General features: G+C 51.4%; 1 protein-coding gene across 17 annotated transcripts in view; it reads left to right on the top strand.

Annotated features, from left to right (window-relative positions):
* Positions 1–24,631, top strand: part of Eph (Eph receptor tyrosine kinase) — a 141,099-nt gene that overhangs the window by 57,855 nt on the left and 58,613 nt on the right. For all 17 annotated transcript variants that reach the window (XM_076793074.1, XM_076793065.1, XM_076793142.1 and 14 more), the window contains one exon: positions 20,070–20,149. In XM_076793074.1, the coding sequence (XP_076649189.1) occupies positions 20,070–20,149 (80 nt within the window). The remainder of the gene's footprint in view (positions 1–20,069; positions 20,150–24,631) is intronic.

The following is a 24,631-nucleotide window of genomic DNA, read 5'->3' as shown; positions in this document are numbered from 1 at the left end:
CCGCCGCAATCCGTGCAATCGACAAAAGGGAGTCGTCATCGGCGGTCCCTTTGCCCCCGAGAGACAGGAAGGGAGAGAGAGAGAGACAGACAGACTCGGATCGTCCTGCGGGCGACTCGATCCGCGGTCGACAAATGGGATCCTTTGGGTTCCCGGAACGTCGAAAAAAAAAAAATTGGCGTGTGTCAGATCGGCCGACCGATCCCGGGAAATTCCGGTATTCTCCCCAGCTATTGCTCCACGGTTTACCCTTTATTGCTAGACCGGTTGGGCAGAAACCACTCGTCCCAGACGCAGGCTACCCTAGATGGTCGCTTTTTCGGTGAACCGATGTCGAAACAATCGGGAATCGTCTCGACGAACTTCCATAGATGATTTTTCGGAATTGCAACCCATGCTTCTGTGATAGATCGAATTGAATTCAAAAAGAGGAATATTTGAACAATTTCTAACTATCCTGTGACAATTTTTACATAAGAGGTGAGACAATTTTTAAGAGAGGCACTTCTCTCGTGTAATTACGGCTAATTATAATCCATCGTCGCGACAGTATTACGATTTACATGCTCGTGCCGCCTGGAGCTAAATAGAAAAACTCAGCTCCAGGTAATCACATAAAAGAAGTGCAAAAGATTTTGAACAACATACTATCTTCAATGAAATGCTGTAACCATGATGGTTGTAAAATCTAAATGTGAAAGTTCGTCGAACAAGCGTTAAAGCCATTTCTCGAGTGTGTTCTGTAACAAAGTATGACCATTTCTGGAGCCCGTAAGAAGGTTGTGCGATTTTCGGGGTCGAGGCGTAGCTTCTGTGATTTCCTGAGCGTCGATATCGCAAGCTCGTTACCGAAGCCCGAGCTTCTCTCGGAAAAATCGGTCACGGGATCGCGGACATCGGCGACGTCTCATCGCTCCGTGGGAGCACCGAGTGATTCCGTTTCCTGTTGGACGTTGGAGGTCAGGGAAGATCTATTCGCGGGATATCGCCGCGATTTCAGGTACACTTCTCTGTCTCTCTCTCTCTCTCTCTCTCTCTCTCTCTCTCTCTCTCTCTCTCTCTCTCTCTCTCTTGCGGCACGGCTCTCGCTGGCTGGCAGGCGGGTACAGAGTAGTCAGGCACTCTGTTAGGCTCGGGCATGTAACGCGGAGAAAAAGAGCCGCGCGATGCTGGGCGTGTGCGTAACCCGGCGCAAAACGAGCATCGCGCGAGACGAAACGCGATATGCACGCACCGGGAACACGAGTGAGCATAAATTTTAATCGCCGAGAAAAATCTCGAGCAGGAGGGACGAAGAGAGCGGTGCCGGCCTGCCGGGCTGGATAAGGAAAGGAGGAGACGGGTATAGAGATATATAGAGAGGTTAGGTATGCCGACGAGTAAAACGCCTCTCGAATAGCGGGGCTCCAAGTACGAGAGCCAGCGACGAGCATCGAACGAGGAGAGCCCGTATTACGTGTTTCTCGCTTTCTCGAGATCTCTCCTCTCCGCTCTTCTCCGCTCTTCTCCGCTTCGACCGCCAGAATTCGCGCGATCCTTGCTCCGCGAGAAGAACTTTCCTTGGCTCTGGTCCCGAGACGGTCTGAGACGTCGGGATAGGGGATCACCGTCGATTTTCCCGCCGGGTGAGATCGATGTCTGCTCTCCTAGGTTTCTACTCGCGCCCGGCGAAACAGCTCCGAGAGAGCTCGGAGCCAGTGCAGTGCAGTGCGGAGCGGTGCGGAGCGGTGCGGCGAGGGCGGAGTTTTTAATATCGTTTACCGTATTCCTCAGGTAGTCGAATTCCCGCGGAATTTAATTTCCACGGAAGCCCAAGGTGCAGCGAATATTTCACCGGACGGACACCTCCGATTCGCAGGGAAATAACGGGGACGCGGCGAGGAGAAACGTTCCCTGAACGCGAAGCGTTGCGAACCTGTGCGGAGCGGCGCGGTGCGGTGCCGGCGTCTATCCGAGCAGATATCGGTACAACGTTTCGCGTTAGGTATTCTTTGCCGGTTCGCACCCCCGTTTTCCCGTCCCTTCGCCCAACCCCCCGAACCCCTTTTATCCAGTTTTGTCTCTCGCCCGCTTTTCTTCGATCCCTCCGCCGCCGCCACGCCGCCCGTAAAGTCTCTCGAGGCGTCGCGACGAGGGCGTGAGCGTCGGCTGGTTACATTTCCTAGCAGACCATTATTTCTCTCTTACACCCACGCCGTGCCCTGGCGGCTCACGGACGCAAGAGAACACACGCGGAGGGAAGGACCGCGCGCAGACACCAGAGAGGGAACGAAAATGCGAGAGCAAGGGAGAACCAGCACGCCACCAGACTGCATTTTCTCCCTTTTTACCCCTGCTGCTACTACTACATTACCTTTCCCGAGCAAGGGAGTTAGGAGGGTGTCTCGCTGCATATTAATGAAAAAATTTGTGACTTCCCTCCGTCATCCGGCAGCCGCATCCGCGAGAGCGCGACATCCACGAGAAGAAGGGATTTCTTTCTCTACCTGCCTCTCTGCTGGATTCTCTCTATCGGCTTCTCTGCCTCTGCCGCGACTCTCTCGCCCGCGATAAATGAACGAGAGACCCGTCTCGTCTGCTTCTTTACACTCCCAAAATATTCTTTAACCTGCCCGAAATCCACGGTTTCACCGTATTCGTTCTCTCACCCGCGAACCTACGTTCTAAGTTACAATCGAACGACGCGCCAACGTATTGCGGAACCGTGATTGTCTGACTCATCGATCAAGGTGACAAGAAAGAAATACAGTGATTTCTGTATATATGTCGCCAAGGACTGTGAGAAGTCACGAAGTTCGAGAGTCCTCGGACGCCGAGGAGTGTAAACATAACACGGCTCCTGCACGGTACACGACGCTGACAAGAACCGTGTTGTTGACATAAATCGAGAATTCATTGTACTAGGTTACACTGCATTTTCGGTCGCATGAGACGCAGACTGAAGCTTTCGCTTGTTCTACTGCGTTTTTAATGCATCTTGTCTACAAGAAACATCTCCGAAAATATGTTTGGAAAAATTCATAAACAAAGCAGCGAATAGTCGTAAATATCATCAACTATACAGTTTTAAGAATGGCCCGTCGTCCGGGGGTTAATACATTGGTGGCAATACTGAATGGTACAGCGAACTGTGTTTCTTCGCTTCTCGCATTCGACGCATCCTGGACAGAGGGTCAAAAGTATCGAACCTAATTGGGAAATCTGGGAAGGTTCCGCTGACAGTGATTTTATTGGCCGATCGTATACGATTTCTGGTCGGATCGCTTATGCGAGTTTATGTAGCTCCGCTATCTTCACCGATTCTCTCTCTCTCTCTGTTCCACTGTGCTCGGTTTTCCGTTTCCCGATCCCGCTGCATCGATAGCTCGGTTATCTGATCGAGCGATCGAGCATCGCCCCTTTTCCTGTGTCGATTCACCGTTCCCCGAATCCGGGGAATCATCGTTTATCGTTTTGCGATGTCCGCGCGGATAAGGCTCCTCCGAGGACGTATCGCGTCATTTCGGGGCCGCGTTATCGGTCTCCGGACGTCTCCCGGTGGTTTCGCGACGATCCCGATCGGCGGAGCTCGCGGCCTTGGATAACGAGAATGTCCCCGCTGCCACTTTCCCTGTCGGACGCTACGTGGAAACGTGGTTCCGAAGAGCCGCGGAAGACTTTCCGTCGGCGACTGGCAACGTTCGCCGCGAAGAAGAACATCGTCGAAGAAAAGGAAGAAACGGGCAGATAAGAAAATAGTGGAAGAAACCACGGGAGAGCAGCAGCCGCAGCCGCAGCAGCAGCCAGTGTGTTTCCCGGTATACGTCACAGCCAATAGAATTTTACGAGGCGAGATAACCCAAGGCTGTTTTTCGTCCCATTGTACCCGGAGGCGACCATTAATAATACAGGTAGTTCGAGGCCGGTGATAATATGGCAGACTGCCGTCGAGAGGAATATAGGCGGCGGTGCGGCGAAGAGAGAGAGAGAGAGAGAGAGAGAGAAAAGTGGTAAAAGGGATCCCTAAATTTTCCCTTTTCCGAGATAAAGCGTTCCTTTCTTTCGCTTCTTGCCACCTATGCCCTGGTCCTCCTCCATCGTTCGGGCTTTTCGTCCACCTCTTTCTTCCTCTCGTCCCGTAACCTGGCCAGGATAGGTCTATTAGCCCTGCTGGTGGCTTTTACGACCAGCCAACTACCGTTAGTTTCGCTTTTCGTTCGCGTTCAAGCTCGTATTCGCGCGCCGCTGCCCGGAGTTCCTCCTGGCGCGCTCTGCGCGCCGCGACGCCCATTTTCTCCACAAAATCCAACTCTTTTCTCGTTTTTTGTGACAAGGATTTGCTGTAAACCGAAGACAATCGTACACGGAGAAACACTCTCCGTATTACCGTCGCTTGACCTTGACTCCCGAGGCGGTCGCAATAATGTATGCGATAAGATTCTTATTCTCAGCTTAAACGTTATCTTATCTATAAGTATCACGGAATCTCTGACTCATTTAATTCTCGTACGCTTCTAAAAAATGGCTGCACAAATGACTCTCGGATAATCCTTCACTCATTTTTGCCTTTTTTATTTTTGTCCACTGAGCAGACACAGTACGCGTCATCCTTCGGCGACCTTGTTGGCAAGACAAACGCTATGCTTTGTTCGCGTATGAAAAACTTGATGATAAATAGACTGTGGATTTTATGCATTTGTAGCAAGGACAACTTATTGAAAGACTTTAAGGGTATCGATTTGCTATTTTCAGCTTGTTCAGGTTATTAAAGAAGGAAAGAAATGTTTGCTCGGTTCCAATTCCTTGCAATTGGTGTAGGTAATTTTTATGTTAATAATGGTAAACGACGGTTCGCCCCTCGATTGCGGTAACCATCCTCTCGGAGATCTAATGATTCCATAGATGCGTACGCCGACAATGCTCCGCGCGGAAAGAACAAAGAAACCGTGAGCGCCGTTGTGTAGAGCGTTGTCGCGCCGCCTTGCTGGGGGGAAATTAGCGAGTTTCCCAGGAAATCGGGCATTAGAGATAGCGCGCGAACGTAATAAGCTTGTACAAGGTTCGGGAACAAATGGAATGCCCAGATCTGGCTCGGCGAAGGCCTCGCGAGCGCTTCGGAACGAGTTTGATACCGTGGCTGCGCGACGTCGAGCGCAGGTGTACGTCCATGTGTTTCCAAGGTAGCATAATGGACCCGCGTTTAGGTTGCCGACGACGACGACGACGCTCGATACTAGACTTATTCGGCAGCGAATTTCCACGACGATCGCTAAGTCTGCACCTTCGCGAAACCTTCTCTCACCTGCTCCGCTTTGCTTGCGTTTCCAACCTTGTTACCTTTTAAAAATTCCTAACGTGGAAGAAAGGGCTCAGCTTATTGCGTATTTCATTGGGAATTGAACCTTTGACTTGTCGGGCAGCTTGCAGAATTCGTAGAAATGTGACTCTTTGCACTGAAATATCAACTTTGAAACGGTACCAAAAATTGACATGGGGTTGTTTAAAACAACTGTTACATTGTTGGATTTTGCAGGCTTTCTTTCATTGACATGCAGCGGAAAAGAGTGATACACGAAGCCGTTTAATGCAGAGAAGTGATGCTTGTCAGAACAGTTAATCATTGGATAATGATTCATTATTAATGAGAACTTAGGTACAAGTTCTGTAAAACGCAATAATATCGAAGTGTGTTACTGAAGGTGGTATTACACCAAACATACATTGACAAACACCAATTTTGCATTAGCCGGCACGTATGTAGAATAGGACTATCGTAGGGCAGAAGAAATTGTTGTTTCGTGGTCGAAATTTTGGTTGGGCGATAAAGGAGCTTCGAGTGGAAAGGGATAAATGATATGCTGTGTGCCCTATAGTATGCTCTTTGCCTTAGGGTCTGTTTAGATTACCCTGGGGGCAAATAGCGTCAGAGAAGTGGGGTTGGTTTCAATCTTGCGATAGAAGACTGCCCATCCTGCTCTTCCTAGAGCCCATGTCCTTAAAAATCTAGCTTCGAAGAGCGCGATAACTTTTTCTCTCTTTACTTTTCAAGCTCCACAATGATTGACCGCGGATCTTTATCTTGCTCTTCCTAGAGCCCATATCCCTAAAAATCGAACTCTGAGGACTACAATCATTTTTTCCTCGTATCCTTCAAGCTGTACAATGATAATAGAGTGCTTCTTAGCTCCTCGATGAAAAGTAGGCGTGGTTTCGTGGCTCCAAGCTTCAACAGAGCCCCAAGCAGTGCCCCACGGGGCAACGGTTCCAGCAAACGATGTAATCGTGTGAAGTTGGCAGCGTGTTCGTAAGACCTCTCGCTAGTTTGATTGGAAAAAAGGTGATTCGGGGAGCGTCGGAGTAATAGGAGCGAGGATTCACGCATACATACCGCGGCGAACGATAGCATCGCGCGCGGATTATATTTTTCAATTATGATAATACCCGAGCGAACAGGGCCAACGAGCGATCTCCGCTCCACCTCTTGCTCCTCGCGCTTGGCTCCACCTTCCGCAGGCCGGTGGTCCCCCGCGCCGTGATTCGCGAATAGCAAATTGCAAATGTTCGTAATCCTCGTGAGATCGTGACAGCGGTCGGTGGCTGTGCGGCGCGGCGGCACAGCTCGATTCATCTTGTTCCGGTCGTTTCTGTCCGCGGTAATTATTTTCAATTCGACCGTCTAGGCCGCGGGGAGGGAAGAAACGAGAGCTCCGGCTCGGGAGAAAGGCGATTGAATTAAGGCGCCGCGATATGGACGAGATATCTAGGGCGCGCGACGCTCCCTCCACGGGATTACGATCGTGACTTTTCTCTGGCGGCGCGAGAACGACTGTCAGAGATCGAGAGAGAGAGAGAGAGAGAGAGAGAGAGAGAGAGAGAGACGAGCGCGCGCGGTCCGCTGGGGTCACGCAAATGGAGCCCTGAATGGTAAACTCGAACGTGAAACGAAACGAGATAAGTTATGCGCGCGCGGATGACTCAGGTTTCTCGTTATTTCGGATCGTGTCGTAAAATCTCCGGCTTAACAACACGCGCGGGAATATACCCCGTGCCGCTCCTCGTCGCTCGGAATTAAAAGATTCCTGCCAGCTGGAAGGGACCAAGGGAAGAGGCGCAGAGAGAGAGAGAGGGGGGGGGGGCAAAGAAAGAGAGAAAAGGGGAGGAAGGACCGGGCGAACCCGCAAATATTTCCTACGAAGTCTTTGCTAATGAACTCTCCGGCCGTCGTTCGTCGCCCTCGTCGCGATGATTAACGACTCCTCGAAGGAATCGAGAAGCCTTCGACCTCGCGGATCGATCCTCTCGAGCACAGCCGTCGTCCGCCGGAATTTCGGTATTTCTCGATCGCGCTTCCGCGAGCATTTCGAGAAACGATTTGTCCTCCGGCCCCGTTATCCCCGAACGCGCGGTAAGAGCCAGTGAGTCAGAAGCTTCGCCGGAACCATTACGTTTAATACCTAAATGATAAAGGCTCGATGAGCTGTCTGTGCCGCGCGCGATCAAAACGCTCGCTGTCCCGAGTTCGATTACACAGAAATTCCTGTTGCGGCGATCGTAGAAAGGACACTTTTGATTCGTCGCTCGGAGAACGCGGGGGAAAAAATGAAGTGGAAGATAGTAGCAGGGGAGGAAAAATATTCGTAATCAGTCCGGGCGGTCGTAAAAAGGAGAATAATGAGTGACCCGCTAATAAAATAATTATAATATTGGGAGGCCAGTAATAGATTCTCGGAACGCATTAACCGGTCGAGATAAATCGCGGTCGCGCAGGGTGTATGGCGTGTATACACCGAACACGGAGAGTACGAAAGAAAGAAAGAGCGAGAGAGAGAGAGAGAGAGAGAGAGAGAGAGAGAGAGAGAGAAAGAGGAGATTGGTGTGTAACGAACATGAGCGCACAGCCGCTACGGGACACACAGATTCCTGTGTGTGTCCTCGCCGCCGCGCGTAAGACGGTATAGGTTCTGCTCTCTTTTTCTCTCTCCCGATGTATCTCTCTTCGTCTCTCTTCGTTTCTGAGAGAGTTGCACGCAGGCAGCGCGTTCGAGCGCAAGATCGTGCACGTTGCAGCGGCGTGTGCGATCGCGAGTCGCCAGCCTCGGTCGCGCATGGTAGCGAGGAACGTGTCGATGTCTAATATTCTCGGTATGTGAAATTACCTTGCGGCATAAATTGCCGATCGGACAGGTGGCCGACAAATGGACTCGAGAAAACGGGCACACGCTTGCTCGCACATCGATGGCCGAGCACAGATTGCCGGGAACCGACGACGACAACAGGCTTTGGCTTCTCTCCGTCTCCCTCTCTCTCTCTCTTTTTCTCTCGGTTCTGCCGGCACACCGGCCACCGCGACACGGAATAGTTTTTTCTGCGGCGCGTCCCTCTCTCATTTTATTAATTAACTCGCGCGCGCACGGCCGTGTCCCGTATAATCCGTGGAACGATATCGGACTCGATGCTACCGAGCGGTGCAACGATCCTCGAATACCTAACAGTATCGACGATAGTAGAATTACTGGTCCGCATAAATTTCCAATAAAGGTTTCCGCGAGCGGAGCGACGCCGGTCTATCAATTTTCCAGCGATTTCCATCGCGATCGCTTCGTCGAATCGATGTACCGACTCGTAAAAAAAAAGCCCGCTGAAACACCGTCGAGGATATAACGAGGAATTTATAGCCGGTTGACGAGCTGGGAAGACACCGATCGAATGAAAAAATATAGATATACCGGGGCGTATCCGGAAAGCGGGTTCCGTTAACGGATATCGGTGCTCCGCCCGCTGCGATTACAATTATGCGAATGCCGTTCAATTTCGTTCTTCGCGAATATGCCTAGTGTACTCGGAGAGTGGAAAGGGAGACCTCGAAGGGCAAATATTAAAAATGCAAAATGATTTATTTAGAATTGGACGTCAGGCATACGACACGAAATTAGAAGAAGCGGCCATTAACGCAAGACAAAAAGGATAGACGCCTGATCCAGGCACTTTTGTCTCGAGTTGATAACGACCGTCGGATTGTTCGGGACCGATTAATTTGATTATTGCTGTCTGAACGCGCTAATGTCTATGCTAATGCCGCGATGATGAGGGGCCGCGAAAACGTTCGAGGAAAGACAAAAGGAAAAACGTTCTTGGATATTTTTGGGTTCCGACGCGACGTCGCGTCTCGTTGGGCCAGGTAGACGTCGCAAATTGCCGCTCGTGGAAGAGGATCGAACGAAGGCAGCTCGTTTCGCGAACCGGTGGAGTCGGGTTTTGGGTCGACCCGCGAGAGCCCCCTGGTTCCCCCCTCTGTCTCGGTTTGCCCCTCTGAACGGCCTCTTTAAGCTAATGAATTTGATTGCCGTTGTTTCGTCGCGACCGATTCTTTCCCGAAACGTCTCTCGCGTCGGGTGATTTAGATGCTAATGCGGGCCACGGTGACGCGCGGCTCGCGCGAACGCCCAGAAAAGACGACGACGACGACGACGGCGACGATGAGGACGACGAGGACGCTCTTCCAGAGGCCGGATGGTGGCGTGGGATAAATTAAAAGTCAGCCGAGAGCATCGTCGCCGGATAGTCGCGCTAAACGCCGCCCGGCGAATTTACGAGCCGAGGCCCGGAGAGCAACGATGTCTCTCTCTCTCTCTCTCTCTCTCTCTCTCTTCGGCTCTTTCTCACACGAGTACGTCACGAAACAGTTTTATTTATCCGACCGGCGGAACGTACATCACGGACCCTGTGCACGGGAACAAATAAGTATTCGGATGATTTGGCTCCGGTCCAGCGAATGATCGATGTCGCGTCGCCGCGAGTTTCACCTTCTACCGGAGACTCGCAACGAGGACGCTCTTCAGGCGCTCCAAATTTGCCCCACGGGGCAAATCACGCCGATACGTGCCCACATGAGAGAGAGAGATCACCGGGTCATTCTCGGTAGGCCGCACGCGATTTTGTACGCATTTATTGACCCAATTGTTTCAATTACACTCTGCACTGTTGTTGCATTCGTTTATACAAAATTACGAGACTGCTGAGTAGACAAAATCAAAATTGCGTGCATACCTGAATTGTACAAAACAGGAGCCAAATTGACATCTCATTCTCGTTTTAACGATTTCGTAGTCAGCTGGAACGAACACATTGATATTTTTAAATTCTTTTAATCTGTCCACCGCTTTAAATTGCATTTACTCGCTGATGATCACGGCCTCGCTTCGTTTGCAGTTTGAAAGAAGCTGCGAATGAATGTATAGAGAGCAGGGACAAATCAGTTCCTGATGGACATTCCTAGAGTTCTAGTAAACTGTGTGCACACTGTGTCGCATTGAAAATTTTCGAAATTACTCTCAAATATGCACAATGCAAGGGTACTCTATCGAAAACTTCTCCAATGAACACGTTGCAGCTTAACACGTTCGCCGTCACTGTCGCAGCTATGTGACGTCCACAGTTTCAGAATTTACTTAAAATTAGTCAAGTTAAGTTTATGCGCTTTGTTGTCTAAACTACGGAGTATTAATATTTCGAGATTCTGTGGCTTTCTTCTGTTCAATTCTTTCAATATTTTACAAAGGCGGTACGTTGAATTTAGTAGAATTTTAATAATGAAGCTGAGCAACGAAAAATTGCTGGTAGCGAACGTGTTAACACTAAACCTACCAACCACAAAACATATAAAAGTGAAACGTCTTGTAGAAGGGAGAAGATTGAATTTACTTAAACTTTGTACGACTTTCATTATAATATGTACTTAACTAAAGAAGTCAATCCAGTAATTTCCTATGAAAACGTTTTTACAATTTCAGTAATTGTGAAATAGAAAACCGGTCATTTTGATCGTGGTAGGTTTAGTGTTAAACCCTCTATCCGGGGAACAGGAGTCCGCCATGCTCTTTCCCAGCGTTATGGCTGCTCCTGATTCCTGCCCCTACCTGTCCCACAGAATCTCACCGGGTTACTTGGGGTTCGAATGCGGTGCGATCGCGAGCAAGCCGGCAAGCAGGAAGGGTTACGCGAGCAGCAGTCTATTTCATGGTCGCTGACTAAACGCTATTCAAGTAGGATACGGTAACATAGTTGAGCTGAAATCGGACACCCCTGCCGCCATCACCGCGGCACCGTCTCTCCTTTCCGCGTTGGGTGCTCTTTATTCTTGCCGGGTGCTTTCGTACTCGCGTTTCGTACTGCTCATCGCGTTGTCTGTCGCTCGTGCGTCTCTGTCGCGAGGAGGACAGCCGGATTGAAAGGGAAAAAAGGCGAGGCGCGGCGAGGCGAGGTGAGGCAAGGCGAGGGGAGGGTAGGGCGCGCAGCGACGGTGGTGGGAATAAAGGTGAGGGTGAAGGCAGTTCGACCGAGACGCACGGGGGAAACAAGAGGGAGAGGGGGCAGGGAGCTGCACTTGAAAAGCACAATTGAAATTCAAGATCCATATGCAAAGAGCCTCGCGAGAACCGGTGAGAGATGCAGAGAGAGGAGAGAGAGAGCGAGAGGCTAGGCGGGCGCGCGCCCATGGTGGGAGCGAGCGGCCAAGAGAGGGCGAGAGAGAGAGATGGAGGTAGAAAGAAAGAATCAGGCAAACCAGGTAATCTAACATCTCGTGGACACGCAGTATCCAGACTCCTTTTTCCCTTCTCTCTCTTTCTCTCGTCTGTATCTCTCTTGGGCTCGCCCGCGCCTCCCAACCCCTACCATCGGAACCCTCATATTGTTTAAATAATTGATTTAACATGTGTACATACATTATGCACAAACATAATAACGCTATGTAAATGGTAATTCCAGCGATGGCTGCGTGCTGGCCCATCGTGCGGCGTGGGCCGAGAGCCGCGTTCAGAAACTTGGTCCACCCTCTTCCCTCCTCTCGCGCTGTTTCTCTCTGTTCCGGCTGTTCCCTTAGGCTCCCCGTGCCGCCCAGTTGGACCCAAAGATCGTGGCCACGGTGGTGCCCACGGGATCCCGCAGCGAACGGGGACTGGGGTTAAGTTTCCGAGCACCTCATATTTTTTCCTCGTCCCTCCCCTCGTGCCCTCTCGCGGCCGCCGCCGTCGCGTTCCTCCCGGGCCCCTCGTTCGCGCGTTTTCTCCGCTTTCGATGGGACCTCGGGATGATTCGGTCGATTCCTCCCACGGTGCCCCCTGTCCCCCGAAAGAGATGCACCTTGGAAATCCTCTCTCCGGCCCGAACATTCGCGATCAAGACGTTCCTGGCTGATTTATCTCGGATCGATAGCCCGGACCGCGAGGACGGGGAGAGGGATGACGGTTTCGCTCGAGATGCGACCGATACCGGGATCAGATCTTTGATCGGGAGCATAATTAAAAAGATCTCGAGAGGCATCATTAGGAGCGAGGAGAGTCGAGAGGGCCGCGTGCCACCGCCCCTCCCTTCTCTTTCTCTGATTCTCTCCTAGACGAGCGCCGACAATTAAAGGAGCCAGCCTCCTGGCAGGTCTCTCTTTGACGTCGTGCTCTCTGACGGGCGAGAATTCGTCGATGCACGAATTTTCGACGGTGTGGGACCGAGAGAAGATCGGGTCTTGGCGGCGGTCGAAGCGCGCCCGATAGGTCAACGACACCCTGGCGAACGGTTCGAGGTGCGATAGGATATGTCCGATCCGGAGGAGAGCGAGCAAGAGGAGAGCTCTCTCGACCAGAACGAAGAAGAGAAGCGGAAAGAGGAGAACAGAGCTCTCTCCTCCGCGGAGGTCGACGGGCACAGGGGTGGGGAGAGGGAAAGAAAGGAACGAAAGGGTGGCAAAGAAAGAAAAGGCGCGGAGAAAGAGAGACCGCGAGAGAAAGAGCGAAGAAAGAGAGACGAAGAGCCAGCAGGCAACCGGAGGAGAGCAAGAGAAAGAAAGGCAAAAGCGGGAAGAGGGATCCTGACAAATTGGAAGGCCGTTAAGCCAAAGGCACGGAGGCGTCGCGCGCTCGCGCTCGCGCTCGCTGCAAAGGGAAAAGAGGTTCGACGTTTCGCGTGGAGGGCTCGAGAGTTGAGTCGGGAAAAAGACGAGCCGCGCGACACTCGTGTCAGGACGATCCTCGACTCGGCATTTTTAGAGCCGAAATAAAGTCGAGAAACGTACACCGTCGGATATTCGCTGGCCGCGCACTCCACGATCGTAGGTGGTCTCTCTGGCTGACCATCCCTCCTTCTCCTTTCTCTTTCTCTCCCCCCCCCCTCTCTTCTCCTTTTCGTCTCTCCACCGAAAACCCGCGGATCTCGACACGCCGGCAGCGAGACGAACGTCGATGACCGAACGCGCGCGCCTCTCTTTCTTGAATGATATAGGAGCTGTCGCGAGTCGTGTCCGTTTGACCCTTCTTCCTCCTCCCTCATCGATCCGCGAATGATCGATCCAATCTCGGACGCACGACTGTTTTCGTTCGTACTTTATCGTCTCTCTCTCTCTCTCTCTCTCTTTCTCTTTCTCCTTCTCTCTGATTCGACGATCTTTCCTCGAAAGCGCATTACAGCCTTAAGAGATTGAATCGTCCACGATTTACAGGGAGTGCGATCGAGGAGAGACAGGCGGGCAGGCGGAGCCCGATAGTTCGAACGACGAGGAAGCACGCAACGCGAGTATTTCGACGAGTTTGTCGTTACGAAGGAACCGAGAGAGAGAGAGAGAGAGAAAGAGGGAGAGAGATAAGACCTGAATCGGGGACGAAGCCGGGTTTGCTCGACTTATATGCTCGACGTAAATTTCGTCGCGAGATAAGATCGGCAATAACCTATTTCCGGCGAGCCCAATTGAAGCGTCCTCTCCCCCTTGTCGAGCGGGGATTCTCTTCCTCCTTGAAATCCCCTGGTCGAAGATTATTGGCCCGTCCCGTTCGGAATTTAGCCTGATCGTTCCAGTGTTTCGGTTCCCATCCCGTGGAACCGAAACACCGTAAATCGTGATATTTAAAAATCTCGTCGGGCGCACGATCCCGGTGAATGGCAGCCGGTCGCCGTGGAGTACGTGGACAGAGACGGAGACGGGGACGGGGGTATTATAGATCGAGAAAGATCGAGTCCGGTCCAACGATCGTCTCTCGATCCTCGGAGGCAAGCGGCGCGCAGGTGTGCGTGCGCGCTCGCCGCGCAGGAGGCGAAATCGTAATCTTAATCGCCTTCGAGTAGCCGCTCGTCGCTCGGATCGGGCAACAGGTTCCCCTGGCTGGTCCGCTCGCCTCTGCTCGCCTCGCCGGAGCTCGCTCGAGCTCGCCTCGCCGCGCCGGCTCGCGCGATTCAATCGTGTCGCTCGGGATATGTACGCGCGCGAGATAGCCGACCTCTCTTACAAGCGTACTGCAAGAACAGGCTCGTTACGTCACTCATCCATCTCCATCGGCGACCTCGGCTATTGATTTATCGTCGAACCGGGCATTCTCGTTTCTTTCGGACTGTCGCGTCGGTGGTACCGCGTGTGCGTGCCGCGATCGTCTCCGATTAGAGGAGATCCATTGTGCTTGCTCGGGCCCGGAATCGAGAGACGGGACGAAGCGATCGACTACTGCATCCAGGAGAAAGCAACGGGCCTCTCTTGCGCAAGAATAATTGGAAATCTGCTCGGACTTCTTCACCGATAAGCCCTCCAAAGATCCGGCGAGCAAAGATCCCCTGGAGCACCAATGCCCCGAGGCCGCTTTGAATTGCCTTGGAGCAATCAACCGATTTTCCTCAGAAATCCATCTATCGTGCTCTTGGAATCCCCTGAAAATTCTGCTCCGAAGATCCCGACGTCTCACTGCTCTGCGTTGCTGGTCATTATCCCTTTCGATCCGTTGAAGCGCAAGACATTGCAATTCTTGAAAGTGTCGTACCTACGTTTGAATGGTTGCAGACTTCGACGACGATTTCGAGGACCTTACGTTGTAGCCATCAGAAATTGTATAACCACGCTCCACACGTTTTCCAAATAGTAAAGACGAACCACACTCGCGTGCTCGAGGAACGGGTTAAAACAGTCGAACTCTGGCCTCCGAGATTCATCGCTCCCGAGGGCAAACGTTGTCAGAGACAGAGGAGACAATCTGCGACGGTGCCTCGTACACAGTCTGATGACATTCTCTACATCGTGGTATCGCGGGCTCCTCGAGGCGACGGTTCCGGGAATATTGCTCCAGCCGACGATTTTCTACTGGCTCCATCGGAGATCCTGTAGACTTTCCGATTTTTTTTTTTCGTCGCATATCGATGCCGGGTTACCGCTCCTCTCATTTGAATAATATGAAAAATCGAGGATCTCGCTCCTGCTCGCGCGGTCCTTCCTTCCTTCCGATCCCGGTGAGGAAGAGCTAGGAAGGAAGATAGGTAGACAGATAAATGGAGTAGGGGGAGAGGCTGGGAGATGGACGGATATATGGCGAGCGAGAGAGGATAGGAGAGCGAGAGGAGTCGAATGCGGGCGGAGGGAAGGGAGAGGTAGCATAGAGCTCCGGAGAGAGGAATGAGAGAGAGAGAGGGAGAGAGGGAAGAAAGACACGGAGGATCGGTGGAGTGAGTTAGAGCCGGCAGGCAACGCTATGCATACCGTCACACCCAGCGACACGCTCCAAATTTGAAATTTAAATTTGGTACGTCTCACGGGACCGCGTCGTACACCGGTTACTCACACGTGCGCGCTCCTACGTAGCCGCGAGAGTGCGTGGAACACCATGGAACACCGTGGAACCATGGAACCGTGGCGAGCGGGATATCGAACAGGGTAGCAGCCCAAGGAGCAGAGGGAGAGCATCGAGGAAGAAGAAACATCGGGTGTCGGAGAGACGTATCGTCATTTTCACGACCATCCCGCTGTTTCGTGAACGAGCCGGTTCCCTCGTTTCCGCTTCCCCGTGAAACACCCTTTGGGAATAGTAATTCGACGCTGACCCCGACGCTCGTCCCTTTTGCTCGCCGATACCGGCAATCTCTTCGCCGTTCCTCGGGCCAATGTGTCAGCCAATGAACCGCGCGAACAGCACGTCGCTCGACACGCCTCGTCGATCCACCCGCACCTATACAACCGCTCGGAAAAATGCTCCTCGCTTCTCCTCGGCTGCTTCGTCCCGGAAGTCGCAAGCCGTCTCACGATATCAATTTGTCCCCGAGACACCGATTGACTTTCCTTTCGGTTTCCGGTGTCTAGCTCCTCTCTTCTCTCCGACTCGTTGTCGTCGTCGTCGTCGAGCAACTTCGCTCTCCGATGGCGTACACAGGCTATCCGATTTAAACGTACACGCGCGATCATTTCCCCGAGCATTTGAAATGCGAAGAAGCGTCTCGAGAAACCTGTATGGTACCGTCGTGTTGATAATTGTTTGACTTCACTATGATCTTGTAGAGTCCTGCCAAGGTCAAACTTTTAAATGATATCGTATTTTGCTTAACCCTCGGGTCAATAACCGGGGCTTTCCACTTTCAATTTCATTTAACAGTACTTTACCTGCGGATCATTCTTATAACTAGTTAATTGTCGATACTTAAGACCATCTGTGGCTTCATTATTTTTTAAAGTATATTTTTAAGGGTAATTGGTATTATTCCCAATGCAACAGCTCGTTCGTTTGGTTTATTTGCTAAAAATCCAGTGCATAAATGACAAGTTTGACACTGTCGGTCAAAATAGACCCAGACAATAACGTGGGAAGCCAATTAATTTGGGCCCAATCACATCCCGCGTCAACGCCCAACGATTCTTCATCCGTGTTTACCTGCTAGCCCGCAGTATTTGCATCTACGAAGCGCGTAGCATCGATAGATTAACATATGTATGGCCATGTCGGGCCTGTCGTCGTTGATCGCGCGATCAGGGCTGGTCGGACCGCCGTGTTCTTTCGTTGAGCAGGAAAAAAGATAATAAAGCGGCGGGTATTATTCTTGTCACAGTACACGGGTAACTTTCGTGACACGTGTCGGACCACGATGCCATAACACACATACGTGACGCACGCACGATGCGCCTCGATGCATCACCGGTGGCGCGCACGTCTAGCTAGTCCCTCTCTGCACTTTCTCTTTTCTTTGGAACGCGGAGACGCGTTCTCGCGAGACCAATCCTCCACCGGCTGGATTTTCCAATCGAACAGCTCTCCGAGACTCGATTTCACCGATACCTCCGGCTAATTATCGGCAGCGTTCCATCGCGAAGAGAGAGAGAGAGAGAGAGAGAGAGAGAGAGAGAGAGAGAGAGAGAGGGAGAGACTGCCTGAATACCCGATTGTTTCCTTCCCAGCAGAGCGGAAGGATTCCGTTCCCTCGCGGAAATCCTCTCCGACGGTCCGGGATAGCGGGTCAATCTGGGAGCTTTACCATTCCGGAAGTTTATCGAAGCCGAGGTGGCGAGAGGAGAAACTTGGATCTTACTTGGCGAATTCGGCGGTGCGGCGCCGCGCCGCGGCGTTCTTGGATGTATCCTGAGGAGTGCTTTCTCGAGGGTGCTCGAATTAGGCCGGCGGGCTGCAAAGCCCATTACACACAATGAGACGACTTAGAGTAGGATCGGCTCGAGTGGAGTGGGGTCGAGAGTCTATTCGCGAGAATTCACGGATACCTATACGTCCATTACGAAACATTCGAAGCCGCAACATTCTTTCCATCGCTTCTCGGCGGTCGCGAAGAGCTTAGTCTCGGACTTAGCCGATCTTATCGTCCAGCGAACAATCGACACAATTCAACCGCGCAACATAACCCCCGTTTGGCGAACTACGAGCTACATTCGCCAGAATCGTGAAAATTCTTCAGAATGGAAGAACGGAGATAAAAGTTGCTGGAAAAAGCTACCTCGCAACATCTCTACACAGCTTCGACCGATCCTGAGCCATGGATTAGAAGAGCATCGGCTCGGTAAATAATCCTGGTCACGGAGGAAGGGCCAAACCGATCGGAAATAATTTTTCCGCGGCTGCGTAATTACCGCGAGAGGATTCCCGTCGAAAATTCGACGGGGTCCAAGAGAGAGGGAGAGAGAGAGAAACAAAACGCGGAGCGTAGGCAGGTGATGGCGGCGGCGGGACAATTATTTTCGCCGGCACCCCCCGTCTTTCGACGGTGTCTCGATGAGGTCGGATAATCGCGGTACGCGTGAGAGCCCCTGGGATTCTGCGTGGCTCGTCGAAGCAGTCGGTGGTAGTAGATAGGGGTAGTGACGATGGCAAAGAGTCGACACGCGGAGAGGGGTAGGGAGGATCGGAGGGGCTGGTGGCAGAGCGAGCGTGTGCGGGGTGGTGTTGGCGGTGAACGGCGACGGGGGTCGGATGGATTTTGCAGCGCGCAGTTTTCACCTTTGAGATTCCATCCGGCGCGGCGGTAGGGGTGGGCTGTGCTGCACCCGCTGCGCCGCGTCGGCCGAGGTACTTTGGTCTAGGAATTCAAGGACCCGGAGTCTGGGGAGGGATCGACGACGACGACGACGACGACGGTGACAACGGTGACGACGGTGACGACGACGACGACGACGACGACGACGACGACGACGACGAAGCTCGTGCCAGTTGGGGGCGGCGCGGCTGATAGCTGCGTGGCACTGCTGAACACCGTGCGACGAGGACGCAGCGCTGGTGTAATCGAGAAAAACAGAAAGGGATGAAAAGAGCCCGTGGGAGAGCGGGGAAGAGAAACGGTCAGAGAGAGAGAGGGAGGGAGGGAGAGGGAGAGAGGAAGGAGATCGTCGCGCGAAACGGAAGAAGACCGATGCGTAGAAAAGCAGAGAGGTCATTGAAGTCGCGGGAGAGTAACAGAGAGAAGCCCACGAGCCAGAGGGAGAGAGAATCTGAAGAGGGTTGGACCGATAGCGCGGCACGGCGGTGGTGAACACCGTGGAACAAGGAGGAACGATAAAGAGGGACGAGGAGCCAGGGCTGAGCGGCCGAGCTGGAGGGAACGAGAGAAGAAGATAGATAGCGGGTGGGAAGGACGGAGAGGGCCAGCTATTCCGAAACGGGGTGAAAGCCGTGGATCGGAGAGAGAGAGAGAGAGACGAGAGAGAGAGAGAGAGAGAGAGAGAGAGACGAGAGCCAGAGGGAAAGAGGGTGGGTTGTAGCAGCAGCAGCCGAGAGCCGGTCGATACGACCACCACTACGAACGTGTCGCAGGACACGACGCACAACCTGCCGGCTGTGCTGCGTGTGCAACGATACGCGCGACCGACCCTTCTTCTCCCTCTTTCCCTCTTTCGCCCCGGTTTCCCCTCCGTCCTCGTTCTCTCTCTCTCTCTCTCTCCTTCGTCCGTCCCTGTACGCCCCCTCCGCCGCCGGGGGCTTTCTCACCCTTCTCGTATAGGACGAGAACGAGAGCCGCCGAGAAGCAAGGTGTTTTAGCACGGTCTCGAGGATCCGCCATTTTGAGAGGGAGTCGTTTCCCTCATCCCCCTCTCGGAACGTTGACTTTTTACGGTAAAATCTTTGCTGGCGCTCCAACGCCGCGCACCGGCCGTCTCGATACACCGTCGAGAAGAGGATTTGCGCGCACCGGAAGATCACCTTGACCGACGATCGCCTGCATGTCTCTGCATTGGTCCTACCGACGACTTTTTATACTGCTATCCTTTCCGGTTGGATCCACCCTGGTCCGCTCCGGGTCATCCGCGACCCGCTCCACGAAGGGATGCAATCGATCGCTTCCCTCTTCTGTCTTTAAAACAAGCGGGATAAGCAAGATGTATTTTAAAAATCTTAAAGTTACTAATGCTCACCTCTTAGCAGGCGAGAAAACATTTTTCTCTCCTACGATTTCTAGGAAATCGCCTCTGAAGATGAAAAGATGTTATTAAGATACCCAATGTAACGGTAAAAAGAAAAGATTCTAAAATTGAAGACGCTTACACCTTACCTTGGTAGTCCAAAATTGATTTTTTTATGTCCAAGGGAAGGGGATATAGAAGGGCACCCAACAGAAGTCTTTAAATCTTCAACGAGTACAATTTTAGTAAAAAGTGGATTTGCCCGGTTTCCACGTCTGGATCGCCCATTATTAATTTGACGCGAATGCATCCGATGTTTCATTCGGTGCAATAAGAAGTCCGATATGGGTCAATAGCGGCCTGCAGGCAGGTCGAGCAACCCTCGGCCGAGCTATGCGCGGGTAAAACGTTTCTATCCAGCGAAGGTTCCCATCTAACTTCGCTTTGTCTTTTGTTGCAGTTGTTCTGTTGGACACGACACAGGAGGAGAAGCTCGAGTGGACAAGGTATCCGTACGGGCCGGAAGCGAGCACCCCAGGGGTAAGTATCGCAATCGACTCGATGCTGCGTTAGAAGCTAGAGCTCTGCGCCCGATATCGTCTGGGGATCCCGGTAAAGAGGATTGCGCGAGATTCACCGATCGCGTCGGAAGTAGCCTTGTGCGCGCTCGTGCGGGGAATTCAAGGTGGTCTCGGAGCGGTTCGAGCGCAAAGAGCCACGGGCGTGTATGTATGTGTCGGTCTCGGGTGAGAAAGCTCTCTCTCTCTCTTTCTCTTTCCCTCTTGGTAAGGGTGTGAGAGAGAGAGAGAGAGAGAGAGAGAGAAAAAGCGAAATGGCAAGAGTCGCCGACACCTTTTCGGGTGGTGGGAAAAATCTCGTTGTCTGGGGGCCCGAGTGGTGTCCGAAGGGGACAAAATGGACCCGGTAGAGCGAGAACAGCGGGTTCCGGGGGTACCAGAAGCACTTTATGGTCTCGGTGCGCGCGGCATACGTGGGCTCCCGCTGGCCGGTGCGCTCTCTCGGCGCCATGTTTGTTTTTCAGTTGTTAAGCGCGCAGCGGGCCGCCAGACAGGTTTAAATCAGCCACTACCTCCTCCTCCTCCTCCTCCTCCTCCTCCACTGCCACCACCACCTCCTTCACCACCGACCGACCACCACCTCTCGCTCCCTCTTCGTCTCGTTTCTCTCTCTCGAATGCGCGCGCGTTCCTGCTCTTTCGCTCTCTCGATCTTCCTCTCGCCGCCCGATTCCTCCCTCCCTCCCTCTCTCTCTCGTTCACTCTCATTCCCTCTGTCTCTCTCGATCGCCCTGGTCTCTCGTCTCGCGCACCGCCGGACCAAGAGTCAGTCCGCTGGGTAACAAATTGCTTTTTGTTTGAACGGACAAATTAGAGAGACGGCCGCCGGATAGGGAGGAGAGGAGCGAACGGAGCGAGAGAGAGGATGCGTTTATTTAAACGTCGTAGGACGTATAGTTTCCTGCGCGCATGTATAATACGGGTCCCGTTCGTCCGTGTGCGTGCGTGCGTGCGCGCGTGTGTACCAGCGCCGCTGAAAATTTCACTCCCAACCCGACGACTCCTCCTGCGACCCTACGTGGGTGTCGAACCTCGGATATCTCTCGGCTTCGGCACACGATGCACGCTGATAAACTGTCTGAACCGCTTTACGCGTCGACTGGGACCGTTCGAGGAGCCTCGAACCTTTACCACCGGCCACCTTCCCGACCGATACTCGTGACTCGTCCACTTACCTGCATGAAACGCGTTAGAGATTTTACGATCGCGCTCGGCGACCGTCGATAATCGATGACGGAGACCAGAGTTCTGGCTCTGTCGCGCGACTCCAACCGGAATCGAAACCGTCGCGCTTAGGAACCGTGATGAACCATCGTACAATGCTCCCGTAGCGGTTCCTCCTCTTGAAAATGTACGATCCTCATGAAAATTAAAAAATTGTTCACTTCCCTTTAATTAATGCAACCACTGTCCGCGGCTGAGAGGAATGCAGAACAACACAGGGGCAAGGGAAGACCCTATCCGCTCATAATCTGATTCGTTGACATTGTCACTTCGACCAATAGAAAGATTATCCCTGCTTGCTCACTAGTTCATGAGCTAGACATACCTATTGAACGAACTCCGCATGGAATCGTGCATTGTCCCTGGGAGCACTGTATTTTATTGACCCTAGGCCTCCAAAATATGGGCACACGTCAAAATTATAGATGCGCACGTAAAAAACTAGGAGACCTTAAAGATTTTTTTAAATTCTCTCGCAGATACATCTGGACCTTGTAGTTTCGCAAAAAAGAGTTTCTCCGATCGGTAGTTTCGACCCTAACGCATCTATTCGGTGCTAAGGAATCTTGATACTATAAATTTCATCGATAGTTACAACGTTGAAGGAGTGGATAGACATTTTGCCAAGGAGTCGATTGCGATCCTCTTTGTATCAGGAAACAGACCAGAAACGGTTCCAACTGATCGTATTAGAAGACCGATTAACTTATTTACTATTGTATTGCTATATATATAGAAAAACGTAAATAATTTTTTTGAATAAAGTTATGAAGATATCTAATCACCCTCAGTATCATACGATGCCACCAATCTGTCAGAGGGAATCGCTAACCGACCAGATACGTTCTTCTTCGTCTGGCAATCTAGTGTTGAAGATTCGAGCGAGCACACGCGCATCTTCGAAGAGGTCAACCGAGTTCGATTCACCTGCACAGGTGCCTTCGGCCGGTCGATTGACCTCGTTGCTTCGTTTCGAAGAAAAAAAAAAACGAGTGAAATTGGACGATCGACCGAAAGGATATCGGCCTCCTCTCTTTCCCTCCCGGTTGGCTTTCGGATCGTTAGTGCGGTGCCGCTAATCGGGCAGCGTAACGCTCCGTTTGAAAAGGTTCTTTGAGACTGTTGTTGATTTTTCTAGCTGCTAAATGTCCTCCATTTCCCTTCGATGGAAAAAGGGGGCCGGTGTTTCACCGGTGTCCCCGGCCTGCACGGGAGCCTGATTTTTTCCCGTGAAACGAGGCAACGAGAATCGGGGGTGGGGGGAGGGGGCTCCGGTCTCTGCTCTCGTCCTCGAGTACTCGAGATCACTTCGCACCTTCTCTGTCTACATCTACTCGCGCGCTCGGCACGAGAAGCGGAAGTGGAACGTCCAAATATGTGCTCGTGGTTTCGCTCGGGCGCCTGTTGTCTCAAGGACCTCCGCACAGTTTGCGGCTCCTGAACGGAGCTGACCCGAGAACTTTTCGGCCCCTGCACCACCCCTGGACCCCGGTCTTCGGTTCTTCTGACGAGCACCTATCGCTGGAACCTCGGCAGATGGGACAAGCTGTGATTCGACCCATATATTAACGCATTACTCACCGGTGGATATTTAATAGAAACTTTGTGATTCACGGCTGAGGATCTCTTACGAAATTATTCAACGGCGGTGGCAATTTTGGTCGTGAACCAAGTCATCCTCAGGAATGTGGTCCGATCATTCCTTTCCTTCATTCTTTCGGGATTACCTTTAAAAAGAAGATTCTTAAGCTAATAGGTTCCCGCTAAGTAATACATATATTGAGGACAGTCTTCGCGTACAGTCACCTAGACTGATATCTCTGTTTCTTCCTTTAATAATTTTAGTAGATATTCTTAAGGTCTTCTACCTGTAGCACTGTTTTCGATTGTACTCACTTTTGTCATAAATGCAGAAAATCCGCTGTCTAGTCAAATGTCCATTGATCACCAAGTGGCAAATAAAGTGGAGGGATGAGTTGGTTGAAAATCTGAGTCCTATAGGAACGAGCAACTGGGGACATGCGACTAGCTTTGTTAGGATGCAACGATAATAACGAGGCCAGCATCGATTCGATGAATCGGTGTCGGTTGATCATCGTTCGGAAACAGAAAGTAATCGATCCGGCCGGTGTCGGCGATAAAGACAGGAGGCTACCCCTCGAATTCCTCGAGGTCTTAGCTCATCGCGCTCGAGCCGGATGACTCGGGCCGAACGTCATCGCGATTGGAAGCTCGAACTTGTGAGCGGACTCTGTAAATAATTAACGGCCGTTCTCTCGAACGATTTCCCGTGACCGACTCCTTTCATTATTTACGAGGTGGTCTACAAGCGAGCTTAATCGCCAAACGTATTATTATTCGCGATTATCCGCCGCTTTCTTGCGTCCGCGATTAACCGGGAGAGCACACGGCGATTCTACGAACCCCCCTCGGATTCCATCGATCCACGATGTTCCGTGTTATGTTTTAGAATGGCTTAGATTATTTTAATAGTATAATTCACTCTGAATCTTAAATGCTTTCCGAGCGGATACTTGTAAAGCGGATCGTCCGCGCGCCTTGCATCCGGTAAAAGATGTTTAATAAACCTTGGCCAATAATATTCTTCGATGCAACTCCTCTAGTATATTCTGAACAGTATCAATATTACCTTCCGGTTTCAACAGTACCAACATTCTTCGTTATAGACTGCGAAACTTTATGCAAAATAAAAATTGCTTGCATTGGTTGCAAGACTCGGACGCTGAACAGGAATTTATTTCCCTCTTTAGTGGTTTTATTAAGTCGTAAGAGATGAGATTAAATTTTTTTTAATCTTTCCACTGTTTAAAATTGCACCCATCTATTTTTCTTATGAATGCATAAAATCCGCAGTCTACCAATTAACACCGAACCTACCAAGCATTAAAAATATTTGTTAAATGTAATTTTGAATATAGTGGATGCTTGGACAAGGAAATTTATTTCATTATTTTCTGTAAATAAATTTCTATAATTTCGATAACTGCAAAATTTTCCAATCCAAAATGAAACATTTCCTCCGTCCTAGAATATTTCCGTTCTACATATATTTTTTTCATGTTATACATACGAAAATGGTGCAATTTACTACTACAATACTGAAATGTTTAGTAATTTATTAAATACAAATTTAATAATTGAAAAAATATTTTGAATAATGATACATCCATTTTTAGTGGTGTCTTACAGTCACCATTCGA

Source organism: Halictus rubicundus, chromosome 1, assembly GCF_050948215.1.
Source record: "Halictus rubicundus isolate RS-2024b chromosome 1, iyHalRubi1_principal, whole genome shotgun sequence".
NCBI classification, from domain to species: Eukaryota; Metazoa; Arthropoda; class Insecta; order Hymenoptera; family Halictidae; genus Halictus; species Halictus rubicundus.
This window is presented reverse-complemented; position numbering and strand designations above follow the sequence as displayed.